Source organism: Bombina bombina, chromosome 4 (assembly GCF_027579735.1).
Source record: "Bombina bombina isolate aBomBom1 chromosome 4, aBomBom1.pri, whole genome shotgun sequence".
Lineage (NCBI taxonomy): Eukaryota > Metazoa > Chordata > Amphibia > Anura > Bombinatoridae > Bombina > Bombina bombina.
The window spans coordinates 33735911-33751862 of NC_069502.1; the positions used below are offsets into that span (position 1 = coordinate 33735911).

At 44.6% G+C, this 15952-nt stretch overlaps 1 protein-coding gene across 4 annotated transcripts in view; it reads left to right on the forward strand.

Moving 5' to 3' along the window:
* LOC128655873 (uridine-cytidine kinase-like 1) overlaps positions 1-15952 on the forward strand; it is a 226687-nt gene that overhangs the window by 121498 nt on the left and 89237 nt on the right. For 3 of the 4 annotated variants that reach the window (XM_053709457.1, XM_053709456.1, XM_053709455.1), the window contains exons 4-7: positions 4882-5052; positions 6334-6405; positions 6607-6796; positions 15145-15206. In XM_053709457.1, the coding sequence (XP_053565432.1) occupies positions 4882-5052; positions 6334-6405; positions 6607-6796; positions 15145-15206 (495 nt within the window). The remainder of the gene's footprint in view (positions 1-4881; positions 5053-6333; positions 6406-6606; positions 6797-15144; positions 15207-15952) is intronic. The other variant, XM_053709458.1, reaches the window with a different exon arrangement.

Genomic DNA, 15952 nt, shown 5'->3' on the forward strand with positions numbered 1-15952 from the left:
TATTTTATCCAAGATGCCTGCATATCAGAGAAAGCGCGATTGCTCTGTTTTAAACACTGAAGAGCAGGAGGGCGCTGATGATAATTGTTCTGTCATACCCTCACACCAATCTGAAGGGGCCATGAGGGAGGTTTTGTCAGATGGGGAAATTTCAGATTCAGGAAAAATTTCTCAACAGGCTGAACCTGATGTTGTGACATTTAAATTTAAATTAGAACATCTCCGCACACTGCTTAAGGAGGTATTATCTACTCTGGATGATTGTGACAACTTGGTCATTCCAGAAAAATTATGCAAGATGGACAAGTTCCTAGAGGTTCCGGTGCACCCCGACGCTTTTCCTATACCCAAGTGGGTAGCGGACATAGTGAATAAGGAGTGGGAGAAGCCCGGCATACCTTTTGTTCCCCCTCCTATATTTAAGAAATTATTTCCTATGGTCGACCCCAGAAAGGACTTATGGCAGACAGTCCCTAAGGTCGAGGGGGCAGTTTCTACTCTAAACAAGCGTACTACTATCCCTATCGAGGATAGTTGTGCTTTCACAGATCCTATGGATAAAAAATTGGAAGGTTTGCTTAAAAAGATTTTTGTACAGCAAGGTTACCTTCTACAACCCATTTCGTGCATTGTTCCTGTCACTACAGCAGCGTGGTTCTGGTTCGAGGAACTAGAAAAGTCGCTCAGTAGAGAGACTCCATATGAGGAGGTTATGGACAGAGTTCATGCACTTAAGTTGGCTAACTCTTTTATTTTAGATGCCGCTTTGCAATTAGCTAGATTACCGGCGAAAAATTCAGGGTTTGCAATTGTGGCGCGCAGAGCGCTTTGGCTAAATTCTTGGTCAGCGGATATATCATCCAAGACAAAATTGCTTAACATCCCCTTCAAGGGTAAAACTCTCTTTGGACCAGAATTGAAAGAGATTATCTCAGACATCACTGGGGGAAAGGGTCACGCCCTCCCACAAGATAGGCCCTTCAAGGCCAAGAATAAGTCTAATTTTCGTTCCTTTCGTAATTTCAGGAACGGACCGGCCTCTAATTCTGCATCCTCTAAGCAAGAGGGTAATGCCTCACAGTCCAAACCAGCCTGGAAACCAATGCAAGGCTGGAACAAGGGTAAGCAGACCAAGAAGCCTGCTACCGCTAACAAAACAGCATGAAGGAGTAGCCCCCGATCCGGGACCGGATCTAGTGGGGGGCAGACTCTCTCTCTCTTTGCTCAGGCTTGGGCAAGAGATGTTCAGGATCCCTGGGCGCTAGAAATAGTTTCTCAGGGTTATCTTCTGGAATTCAAGGAACTACCCCCAAGGGGAAGGTTCCACATGTCTCACTTATCCTCAAACCAAATAAAGAGACAGGCGTTCTTACATTGTGTAAAAGACCTGTTAAAGATGGGAGTGATACACCCAGTTCCAATGACGGAAGAAAGAATGGGATTTTACTCAAATCTGTTCGTGGTTCCCAAAAAAGAGGGAACCTTCAGACCAATTCTGGATTTAAAGATCCTAAACAAATTTCTCAGGGTACCATCGTTCAAAATGGAAACCATTCGAACGATTCTACCCACTATCCAGGAAGGTCAATTTATGACTACCGTGGATCTAAAGGATGCGTACCTACATATTCCTATCCACAAAGAACATCATCAATTTTTTAAGGTTCGCCTTTCTGGACAAACATTACCAGTTTGTGGCCCTCCCATTCGGATTAGCCACTGCTCCAAGGATTTTCACAAAGGTACTCGGGTCCCTTCTAGCGGTTCTAAGACCGAGGGGCATTGCAGTAGTACCATACTTGGACGACATTCTAATACAAGCGTCGTCCCTTTCAAAATCAAAGGCTCATACAGACATCGTTCTGGCCTTTCTCAGATCTCACGGATGGAAGGTGAACATAGAAAAAAGTTCTCTGTCTCCATCAACGAGAGTTCCCTTCTTGGGAACAATAATAGATTCCTTAGAAATGAGGATCTTTCTGACAGATGTCAGAAAGTCAAAACTTCTAAGCGCTTGTCAAGTTCTTCATTCTGTTCCACGTCCTTCCATAGCTCAGTGCATGGAAGTAGTAGGGTTGATGGTTGCAGCAATGGACATAGTTCCTTTTGCGCAAATTCATCTAAGACCATTACAACTGTGCATTCTGAAACAGTGGAATGGGGACTATACAAACTTGTCTCCAGTGATTCAAGTAGATCAGAAGACCAGAGATTCACTCCATTGGTGGATATCCCTGGACCACCTATCCCAGGGAATGAGCTTCCGCAGACCAGAGTGGGTCATTGTCACGACCGACGCCAGTCTAGTGGGCTGGGGTGCGGTCTGGGAATCCCTGAAAGCTCAGGGACTATGGTCTCGGGAAGAGTCTCTTCTCCCGATAAACATTCTGGAACTAAGAGCGATATTCAATGATCTCAGGGCTTGGCCTCAGCTTGCAAAGGCCAGATTCATAAGATTCCAATCAGACAACATGACGACTGTTGCGTATATCAATCATCAGGGGGGAACAAGGAGTTCCCTGGCGATGAAAGAAGTAACCAAAATAATACAATGGGCGGAGAATCACTCCTGCCATCTATCTGCGATCCACATCCCAGGTGTGGAAAACTGGGAAGCGGATTATCTGAGTCGTCAGACATTCCATCCGGGGGAGTGGGAACTCCACCCGGAGATTTTTGCCCAATTGACTCAATTATGGGGTATTCCAGACATGGATCTGATGGCGTCTCGTCAGAACTTCAAGGTTCCTTGCTACGGGTCCAGATCCAGGGATCCCAAGGCGACTCTAGTGGATGCTCTAGTAGCGCCTTGGACCTTCAACCTAGCTTATGTGTTTCCACCGTTTCCTCTCATTCCCAGGCTGGTAGCCAGGATCAAACAGGAGAGGGCCTCGGTGATCTTGATAGCCCCTGCGTGGCCACGCAGGACTTGGTATGCAGACCTGGTGAATATGTCATCGGTTCCACCATGGAAGCTACCTTTAAGACAGGACCTTCTTGTTCAGGGTCCATTCGAACATCCAAATCTGGTCTCCCTCCAGCTGACTGCTTGGAGATTGAACGCTTGATTCTATCAAAGCGTGGGTTTTCAGATTCTGTGATTGATACTCTGGTTCAGGCCAGAAAACCGGTAACTAGAAAGATTTACCATAAAATATGGAAAAGATATATCTGCTGGTGTGAATCCAAGGGATTCCCTTGGAATAAGATAAATATTCCTAAGATTCTTTCCTTTCTTCAAGAAGGTTTGGATAAAGGATTATCTGCAAGTTCTCTAAAGGGACAGATTTCTGCTTTATCTGTCTTACTACACAAACGACTGGCAGCTATGCCAGATGTTCAAGCATTTGTTCAGGCTCTGGTTAGGATCAAGCCTGTTTACAGACCTTTGACTCCTCCCTGGAGTTTAAATTTAGTTCTTTCAGTTCTTCAAGGGGTTCCGTTTGAACCTCTACATTCCATAGATATTAAGTTGTTATCTTGGAAAGTTTTGTTTTTGGTTGCTATTTCTTCTGCTAGAAGAGTTTCAGAGTTATCTGCTCTGCAGTGTTCTCCGCCCTATCTGGTGTTCCATGCAGATAAGGTGGTTTTGCGTACTAAGCCTGGTTTTCTTCCAAAGGTTGTTTCTAACAAAAATATTAACCAGGAGATAGTTGTACCTTCTTTGTGTCCGAATCCAGTTTCAAAGAAGGAACGTTTGTTACACAATTTGGACGTAGTCCGTGCTCTAAAATTCTATTTAGAAGCTACAAAAGATTTCAGACAAACATCTTCTCTGTTTGTCGTCTATTCTGGTAAAAGGAGAGGTCAAAAAGCGACTTCTACCTCTCTTTCCTTTTGGCTTAAAAGCATCATCCGATTGGCTTACGAGACTGCCGGACGGCAGCCTCCTGAAAGAATCGCAGCTCACTCCACTAGGGCTGTGGCTTCCACATGGGCCTTCAAGAACGAGGCTTCTGTTGATCAGATATGTAAGGCAGCGACTTGGTCTTCACTGCACACCTTTGCCAAATTTTACAAATTTGATACTTTTGCTTCTTCGGAGGCTATTTTTGGGAGAAAGGTTTTGCAAGCTGTGGTGCCTTCCGTTTAGGTAACCTGATTTGCTCCCTCCCTTCATCCGTGTCCTAAAGCTTTGGTATTGGTTCCCACAAGTAAGGATGACGCCGTGGACCGGACACACCAATGTTGGAGAAAACAGAATTTATGCTTACCTGATAAATTACTTTCTCCAACGGTGTGTCCGGTCCACGGCCCGCCCTGGTTTTTTTAATCAGGTCTGATGAATTATTTTCTCTAACTACAGTCACCACGGTACCATATGGTTTCTCCTATATTTTTCCTCCTGTCCGTCGGTCGAATGACGGGGGTGGGCGGAGCCTAGGAGGGACTATATGGCCAGCTTTGCTGGGACTCTTTGCCATTTCCTGTTGGGGAAGAGATATTCCCACAAGTAAGGATGACGCCGTGGACCGGACACACTGTTGGAGAAAGTAATTTATCAGGTAAGCATAAATTCTGTTATACAGCATGATGAGAGGCTTAGAGCGCAGCTGTACAGATGAGAGGCTTAGAGCGCTGCTGTACAGAGGGTGATGGGAAATCTTGGGGAAGAGAACTGACTTGCTAGTGTATATATACAGCATGATGAGAGGCTTAGAGCGCTGCTGTACAGAGGGCGAGTAGAGAGCTTGGGGAAGAGAACTGACTTGCTAATATGTATATACAGCATGATGAGAGGCTTAGAGCGCTGCTGTACAGATGGTGATAGGAGAGCTTGGGGAAGAGAACTGACTGGCTAGTGTCTATATACAGCATGATGAGGGTCTCTGCGGTTTGTATATAGTTTCTGTTTTTGTGGTGTCCTCTCTTGTCTCTCAGGTCCTTACTAAGGAGCAACAGGAACTTGCCGCAAAGAATGAATATAACTTTGACCATCCTGATGCTTTTGATTTTGATCTTTTGGTGAATGTTCTTCGGAAGCTAAAGAAAGGAAAGAGCGTCAAAGTTCCTGTGTATGATTTCACAACGCACAGCCGCAGGAAGGAATGGGTATGCACTGTGTATATAGGGATGGGTATGCACTATGTATATAGGGATGGGTATGCACTGTGTATATAGGGATGGGTATGCACTGTGTATATAGGGATGGGTATGCACTATGTATATAGGGATGGGTATGCACTGTGTATATAGGGATGGGTATGCACTGTGTATATAGGGATGGGTATGCACTGTGTATATAGGGATGGGTATGCACTGTGTATATAGGGATGGGTATGCACTGTGTATATAGGGATGGGTATGCACTGTGTATATAGGGATGGGTATGCACGGTGTATCTAGGGATGGGGTATGCACGGTATATCTAGGGATGGGTATACACGGTGTGTATCTAGGGATGGGTATGCACGGTGTGTATCTAGGGATGGGTATGCACGGTGTGTATCTAGGGATGGGTATGCACGGTGTGTATCTAGGGATGGGTATGCACGGTGTGTATATAGGGATGGGTATGCACGGTGTGTATCTAGGGATGGGTATGCACGGTGTGTATCTAGGGATGGGTATGCACGGTGTGTATCTAGGGATGGGTATGCACGGTGTGTATCTAGGGATGGGTATGCACGGTGTGTATATAGGGATGGGTATGCACGGTGTGTATATAGGGATGGGTATGTACGGTGTGTATATAGGGATGGGTATGTACGGTGTGTATATAGGGATGGGTATGTACGGTGTGTATATAGGGATGGGTATGTACAGTGTGTATATAGGGATGGGTATGTACGGTGTGTATATAGGGATGGGTATGTACGGTGTGTGTGTATAGGGATGGGTATGTACGGTGTGTGTGTATAGGGATGGGTATGTACGGTGTGTGTGTATAGGGATGGGTATGTACGGTGTGTGTGTATAGGGATGGGTATGTACGGTGTGTGTGTATAGGGATGGGTATGTACGGTGTGTATATAGGGATGGGTATGTACGGTGTGTATGTAGGGATGGGTATGTACGATGTGTATGTACAGTGTGTATATAGGGATGGGTATGTACGGTGTGTATATAGGGATGGGTATGTACGGTGTGTATATAGGGATGGGTATGTACGGTGTTTATAGGGTTTGAATATGTGTGTGTGGTGACTCATGTAGACCAAGTAGAATTGAGCAGGGCATGTGGAATAATATTTGCAATGTGACACTTTCCTCAGTGCAACTACGATCAGGAATTGTGTATTTGTCAGTTATGTCTCCCTCAGGACCTAATGGCTATGTATGGTGTATGTAGAGTTTATACTGTGTGCAATGTGATTTATATCTCTCTCTACAGAAAACAGTATATGGAGCCAACGTGGTTATATTTGAGGGCATCCTGTCGTTTGCCAACAAAGAGCTCCTAAAGGTGCAGTGAACAAATCATTTATCTGCTGTGGCTTCTAACTACTCAAATCCTGACTTTTATCTATGTTTTTATCTCACTTTCTCTTAGTCCTTTTTGTACGCTCTTGTTTTCTTGGTTTATTTAAAGGTCTCTAGTTTCTTTAATTGCGCTCTACAGTCCCCCACTCCCTTCCCTGCCTCACCCGTTCTCCCCTCTCTGCAGCTGCTGGATATGAAGGTGTTTGTAGACACAGACTCTGACATCAGACTGGTGCGCCGGCTGAAACGTGACATCATGGAGCGTGGCCGTGACATTGTGGGGGTCATCAAGCAGTATAACAAGTTTGTGAAGCCGGCTTTTGAGCAGTATATAGAGCCCACTGTGCAGCTAGCAGACATCGTGGTGCCCAGAGGTGCGTGTTTATGCTTAGCGCTCTTACACGTGAAAACAACGGCGCGGTAACACATTAGAGCTCACACTGACACATGAAGAGGCACATTGATATACACAAAAACAAAATGGGATGCAGAGAGGTGGCATGCTGGCACACTGACAGGCTCATTGGCACTTATAGTAACATGCTGGCACACTGACAGGCTCATTGGCACTTATAGTAACATGCTGGCACACTGACAGGCTCATTGGCACTTATAGTAACATGCCGGCACACTGACAGGCTCATTGGCATTTATAGTAACATGCTGGCACACTGACAGGCTCATTGGCACTTATAGTAACATGCCGGCACACTGACAGGCTCATTGGCATTTATAGTAACATGCTGGCACACTGACAGGCTCATTGGCATTTATAGTAACATGCTGGCACACTGACGGGATCATTGGCACTTATAGTAACATGCTGGCACACTGACGGGATCATTGGCATTTATAGTAACATGCTGGCACACTGACAGGCTCATTGGCACTTATAGTAACATGCTGGCACACTGACGGGATCATTGGCATTTATAGTAACATGCTGGCACACTGACAGGCTCATTGGCACTTATAGTAACATGCCGGCACACTGACAGGATCATTGGCACTTATAGTAACATGCTGGCACACTGATAGGGTCATTGACACTTATAGTAACATGCCGGCACACTGACAGGCTCATTGGCACTTATAGTAACATGCCGGCACACTGACAGGATCATTGGCACTTATAGTAACATGCCGGCACACTGACAGGATCATTGGCACTTATAGTAACATGAAGGGCACACTGACATGATCATTGACACTTATAGTAACATGCCGGCACACTGACAGGATCATTGGCACTTATAGTAGAATGCTGGCACACTGACAGACTCATTGGCATTTATAGTAACATGCTGGCACACTGACAGGCTCATTGGCACTTATAGTAACATGCAGGCACACTGACAGGCTCATTGGCACTTATAGTATCATGCTGGCACACTGACAGGATCATTGGCACTTATAGTAACATGCTGGCACACTGACAGGATCATTGACACTTATAGTAACATGCTGGCACACTGACCGGCTCATTGGCACTTATAGTAACATGCAGGCACACTGACAGGATCATTGACACTTATAGTAACATGCTGGCACACTGACCGGCTCATTGGCACTTATAGTAACATGCAGGCACACTGACAGGATCATTGGCACTTATAGTAACATGCTGGCACACTGACAGGATCATTGACACTTATAGTAACATGCTGGCACACTGACCGGCTCATTGGCACTTATAGTAACATGCAGGCACACTGACTGGATCATTGGCACTTATAGTAACATGCAGGTACACTGACATGATCATTGGCACTTATAGTAACATGCAGGTACACTGACGGGTTCATTGGCACTTATAGTAACATGCTGGCACACTGACAGGCTCATTGGCACTTATAGTAACATGCCGGCACACTGACAGGATCATTGGCACTTATAGTAGAATGCTGGCACACTGACAGACTCATTGGCACTTATAGTAACATGCTGGCACACTGACAGGCTCATTGGCACTTATAGTATCATGCTGGCACACTGATAGGATCATTGGCACTTATAGTAACATGCTGGCACACTGATAGGGTCATTGGCACATGTAGTAACATGCTGGCACACTGATAGGATCATTGGCACTTATAGTAACATGCTGGCACACTGATAGGATCATTGGCACTTATAGTAACATGCTGGCACACTGATAGGATCATTGCCACTTATAGTAACATGCTGGCACACTGATAGGGTCATTGGCACATGTAGTAACATGCTGGCACACTGATAGGCTCATTGGCACTTATAGTAACATGCCGGCACACTGACAGGCTCATTGGCATTTATAGTAACATGCTGGCACACTGATAGGGTCATTGGCACATATAGTAACATGCTGGCACACTGATAGGATCATTGGCACTTATAGTAACATGCTGGCACACTGATAGGGTCATTGGCACATATAGTAACATGCTGGCACACTGATAGGATCATTGGCACTTATAGTAACATGCCGGCACACTGACAGGCTCATTGGCACTTATAGTAACATGCAGGCACACTGATAGGGTCATTGGCACATACAGTAACATGCCGGCACACTGACAGGCTCATTGGCACTTATAGTAACATGCTGGCACACTGACCGGCTCATTGGCACTTATAGTAACATTCAGGCACACTGATAGGATCATTGGCACATATAGTAACATGCTGGCACACTGACAGGCTCATTGGCACTTATAGTAACATGCTGGCACACTGACATGATCATTGACACTTATAGTAACATGCTGGCACACTGACAGGATCATTGGCACTTATAGTAACATGCTGGCACACTGACAGGCTCATTGGCACATATAGAAACATGCTGGCACACTGACAGGCTCATTGGCACATACAGTAACATGCCGGCACACTGACAGGCTCATTGGCACTTATAGTAACATGCTGGCACACTGACCGGCTCATTGGCACTTATAGTAACATGCAGGCACACTGACAGGCTCATTGGCACATATAGAAACATGCTGGCACACTGACAGGCTCATTGGCACATATATTAACATGCTGGCACACTGACAGGCTCATTGGCACATATAGTAACATGCTGGCACACTGACAGGCTCATTGGCACATATAGTAACATGCTGGCACACTGACAGGCTCATTGGCACATATAGTAACATGCTGGCACACTGATAGGGTCATTGGCACTTATAGTAACATGCTGGCACACTGACAGGATCATTGGCACTTATAGTAACATGCAGGCACACTGACAGGATCATTGGCACTTATAGTAACATGCAGGCACACTGACAGGTTCATTGACACTTATAGTGACATGCAGGCACACTGATAGGGTCATTGACACTTATAGTAACATGCCGGCACACTGACAGGCTCATTGGCACTTATAGTAACATGCTGGCACACTGACAGGCTCATTGGCACTTATAGTAACATGCTGGCACACTGATAGGGTCATTGGCACTTATAGTAACATGCTGGCACACTGACAGGATCATTGGCACTTATAGTAACATGCAGGCACACTGACAGGATCATTGGCACTTATAGTAACATGCTGGCACACTGATAGGGTCATTGGCACTTATAGTAACATGCAGGCACACTGACAGGATCATTGGCACTTATAGTAACATGCAGGCACACTGACAGGTTCATTGACACTTATAGTAACATGCAGGCACACTGATAGGGTCATTGACACTTATAGTAACATGCCGGCACACTGACAGGCTCATTGGCACTTATAGTAACATGCTGGCACACTGACAGGCTCATTGGCACTTATAGTAACATGCTGGCACACTGATAGGGTCATTGGCACTTATAGTAACATGCTGTTACACTGACAGGATCATTGGCACTTATAGTAACATGCAGGCACACTGACAGGATCATTGGCACTTATAGTAACATGCTGGCACACTGACAGGTTCATTGACACTTATAGTAACATGCAGGCACACTGATAGGGTCATTGACACTTATAGTAACATGCTGGCACACTGACGGGATCATTGGCACTTATAGTAACATGCCGGCACACTGACAGGCTCATTGGCACTTATAGTAACATGCTGGCACACTGACAGGCTCATTGGCACTTATAGTAACATGCTGGCACACTGATAGGGTCATTGGCACTTATAGTAACATGCTGTTACACTGACAGGATCATTGGCACTTATAGTAACATGCAGGCACACTGACAGGATCATTGGCACTTATAGTAACATGCTGGCACACTGACAGGCTCATTGGCACTTATAGTAACATGCTGGCACACTGATAGGGTCATTGGCACTTATAGTAACATGCTGGCACACTGACAGGCTCATTGGCACTTATAGTAACATGCTGGCACACTGATAGGGTCATTGGCACTTATAGTAACATGCTGGCACACTGACAGGATCATTGGCACTTATAGTAACATGCCGGCACACTGACAGGCTCATTGGCACTTATAGTAACATGCAGGCACACTCACAGGCTCATTGACACTTATAGTAACATGCTGGCACACTGACAGGCTCATTGGCACTTACAATATCATGCTGGCACACTGACAGGCTCATTGACACTTATAGTAACATGCTGGCACACTGATAAGCTCATTGGCACTTATAGTAACATGCTGGCACACTGACAGGCTCATTGGCACATATAGTAACATGCTGGCACACTGACAGGCTCATTGGCACATATAGTAACATGCTGGCACACTGACAGGCTCATTGACACTTATAGTAACATGCTGGCACACTGACAGGCTCATTGGCACATATAGTAACATGCTGGCACACTGACAGGCTCATTGACACTTATAGTAACATGCTGGCACACTGACAGGCTCATTGGCACATATAGTAACATGCTGGCACACTGATAGGCTCATTGGCACTTTTTTTTTTTTTTTTTTTTTTTTTTTTTATTGAGGTTATAAAACATGTATAACAGGCAATATTATATCACATAATTCCAAACGTATAAAGTAACAGAAAGTACTGACATAAATGTGGAGCCCAGATAATATGTCAAATCAGTTATACAAATGATGCCTAAGAAAACAAGTATAAAAAAAATGAACCTCATATTTTCTATTAAGGTGTTTCCCCTTATAATGTATTGAGACATTAGATGGAATAATATCCCCCTAAGATATATAGAGGCCTCTCTTGGACCTCCTGGAGTAAGTTTATGACAGACTGGGGGACTTTGGGGAAGAAATAAAATAACAAACTGGGCCACTTTTGGACCCAAAATATAGTGCAAAGTGAAAATTAATCAACATTATGTAGCACGAGCTGAGCACGTAGAGCAACTAGCTAACTATAGGGATCTAACAAGCAAACTTTTGAATAGGTGCAAGTATTTTAGTGATAAAGTGATTACAATAGCATATGGAGGGCAACCCGCATATCATAGGAGCTAAATATAGTATGTAAAAGGACAGCTTGCTATAAGTCTGGGTAGTATAGATGTCTTTGAAGCACTATAGCTCATTGGAAATGTGGGTCTCTTTTATTCCAGGGTGCAGTAAATATAAATATACAAACTAGTAAATCTGTTCAGGAGGGCGGGGACGGAAAGTATAATAAGGCATGCTAACCCAACAGTAGGTAACACTGCAATATTTTAGGGAGAGAAGTTAAGCTCCCCATAGTCAAGTTAATAAAAGCCTCCTGATAGCATTTAGAGTCAAGTTATAAGTCAGGCTGTCATTATGCTAGGGTGCCTGCCGGGTATACCGCAAGAATAGCGCAGGAGCTTGGTGGACTAGCTTACTACTAATACAGGGACTTTGGGTGCTCTTCTAAACAGAACCTTAGCATTATATGAACAAATGTGTTAGCATATTAAACTTATACATGAACTAAGTCATACCACTTAGACTGGGCACAATAGTAAAAAAAGAAGGGATAAGTATAGCTGGATTATTTAATGGCAGCAACAATGTAAGGACTTCTGTATATCTGAATAAGGGCAATAATAGCCTGTGTTAAATACTTATGCCCAAATATAATTCCCTCAAAGTAAGCGTTGAGAGTCTGGCAAAGAAGCTAAGGCACCTGGCTGCATATTATTTTGAGAGTTTCTGTCTCACTCTTTTTTAGGTTAGAAGATTCAGGTGTATACACCTATAATAAGATAATTTAGTTAGTAGCAAGTAACATAAATAACTTCATAGAGCTCAGATTATATGATCTGTTCACTTAGTCACAGTTATCAGACTGAACACTTCTAGCTTCTATTAGTAGCGGCTGATGGAATAAGCATACAACTGTGAATCTGCTAATGTCTAAGCATTGGGACCTAACAATAAAGGATAATAATAGGCACAAACACATATTAATGACAGATCTCCTCTACTATATACACTCAGTACATCTAAACATCAGGCATGGAAACAACATAAGTAAGGCTGAACCGTACTATTAACATACTATGTAATAAGGTATTATGCCTCCCTAGTATAGGTATGGCAATACGTTTAGTATATGGCTTGAGTCAGTGATTCTATATGTAAGGATCTGAAGCATTCTAAGGTAGCATCCAGTACAATATGATCGCACCGGATCAGACTTCTTGCACCCGCTGTTGTATTCTTCAGGGGGCAATGTGCGGCGCATCTATAAATCTTTCAGCCGATCCCCCGTTTATGACTCAAAGTCAGGGTGTTGATATAGATTCCCTGAAAGGTTGTTACTCCCCACTGAGCGGACCCTGTTAGGAGCGGATCTCTCTCAAGTAATGTTATTTCCAAATAGCAACCCTCCGGCGGTCCTGATAGCAGTTCAAGTATGTCCCAATGGTTCTGCCTGTGGGGGAGAACGGCAGACAGGGTTGCACTCACCGGCCCTCCCGCTATCAGCCATGTCACGGAGGAGCTCAGTCCTGATATCTTGGCAGGGTATATGCTGATGGCTGAGAAGATAGCCCCTGGCTCTCTCGCTTGGCGGATCAGCGCTGTCTCTGGGGGAGACTGTATTGGAGGCGAGGGCTCTGTGAAAACAGGAATGCTCACGTGGGTTCCGGTATCTTCCATCGCTTCTCCGGGTGATTTTCTGGGTGTATCATGCCGGTGTCCCACCTGCACTGCCAGCGCGTGTAGGCTGCCAAATTCAGCAGACCAGATCTGTAGCAGTCGTTCATGGTGGTCGTTGAGCAATAGGATCACTTCCTCAAGTAGCAAACTGGTATTGAGCTCCATCTGTCCTGTTACAAATGTGTATAGTTAGAGAGTCGATCGATCTTCCCTTTTTGATAATAGAAGTATAATAAAATGCAAGTATTGCCCTTTATAAGACAAGTTGATGCAAATTATAGTCATGAACATACAGAATGACAGTGGTATAACACTGCTAAACCCCGTTTACCGGGGGGGTGTTGAGACCTCTCCTGAAAAGGGCCGCTGTAGGCCTCAACCCTCCGGATCGGTAAGATGATGCAGTCTCACATTAAACTTGGTAACACTCAGCTGTGCCCAGTCTCCTGAGGAACAGACTTAAGGTTTTAGGGATAATAGTAAAGAAATACTGCTGATAAATAGCGAATTTTAACAGCAGTCTGCACACAGCTTCCAATATTGCATCCATTCACGATGCTGCCCAGAGACACGCCCCGGCTCATTGGCACTTATAGTAACATGCAAGCACACTGACAGGCTCATTGGCACTTATAGTAACATGCTGGCACACCGACTGGCTCATTGGCACTTATAGTAACATGCAGGCACACTGACAGGCTCATTGACACTTATAGTAACATGCTGGCACACTGATAGGCTCATTGGCACATATAGTAACATGCCGGCAAACTGACAGGATCATTGGCACATATAGTAACATGCTGGCACACTGACAGGCTCATTGGCACATATAGTAACATGCTGGTACACTGACAGGCTCATTGACACTTATAGTAAGCTGGCACACTGACCGGCTCATTGGCACTTATAGTAACATGCTGGTACACTGACAGGCTCATTGGCACATATAGTAACATGCTGGTACACTGACAGGCTCATTGGCACATATAGTAACATGCTGGTACACTGACAGGCTCATTGGCACATATAGTAACATGCTGGTACACTGACAGGCTCATTGGCACTTATAGTAACATGCAAGCACACTGACCGGCTCATTGGCACTTATAGTAACATGCAAGCACACTGACAGGCTCATTGGCACTTATAGTAACATGCAAGCACACTGACTGGCTCATTGGCACTTATAGTAACATGAAAGCACACTGACCGGCTCATTGGCACTTATAGTAACATGCAGGTACACTGACAGGCTCATTGACATTTATAGTAACATGCTGGCACACTGATAGGCTCATTGGCACATATAGTAACATGCCGGCACACTGACAGGATCATTGGCACATATAGTAACATGCTGGCACACTGACACATGCAGAGGCAAAGAATAACAACTAGTTTTTCTCATTAAAAAGAATATAAAGTATGACTAATACAGATTACATTTTTAATCATGCCCAGGACTGCCCACTGACAGAAGGTTATGCCCCCTACAAGGACAAGTGTTGCACAACATTCTATAGAATGACAAGTCATAAGCCGCTGAAAGACATGAAATCCTAAACACACCGGCAGCCATCTACTTCCTGTGTAGTTCCACTTGCTTCATGTTTCATGCACAGATTTTGCGCTCTCACACACTTCTATATACAGCAGCTGATTATTTGCCTCTCTGTCTTCTAGGAGGGGAGAATTTCGTAGCGTTGGACCTTATTGTGCAACATGTACACAGCCAACTGGAGAAGGTGAGGAGAGGGATTGGGATATAGGGGGTATAATTTACTGGGGTTGTACAGTGGAGCCTGATGTATTGTGCTTATCTGGGAGAGTTATTGTGATTCGGGAGTGGGGCATAAGGCATAACTGGGGGGAGAATTGAATAGGTAATAGAAAAGACACAGTGGTTGCTGGATTAATGACAATGAAGGTGAGGCATGGTGGTTTACTGGGGTAGTGAGAAGTGTACTAATGTGAGATATGGTGATTTACTGGGGTTGTGGGAAGTGTAACAGTGTGAGACTTGGTGGTTTACTGGGGTAATTAGAAGTGTAATAGTGTGAGACTTGGTGGTTTACTGGGGTAATTAGAAGTGTAATAGTGTGAGACATGGTGGTTTACTGGGGTAATTAGAAGTGTAATAGTGTGAGACATGGTGGTTTACTGGAGTAGCGTGAACCATAGTAGTGTGAGGCATGGTGATAAATCTGGGTATGGGTAGGCATTATGGGGGAGGTGAAACGTGGTGGTTATCTTGAGGTGGGCTGGATTAGGTGAGGTAATTTTATCCGTGGGAAAGTGAGACAGATCCTTGATCATTTGGCCTGTAGGGTGGTTAATACAGGTGAGGAAATGCCTGCTACCTGCCTGGGTAAACATGATTATACATATTGTTTATACCACCTATCCCACATCACTGGTGCATGTCTCCCTTACTGATTTTGTGTGATCAGTTTAGCTGGCAATGATTTCACATGACCTCAAAACCATGCCC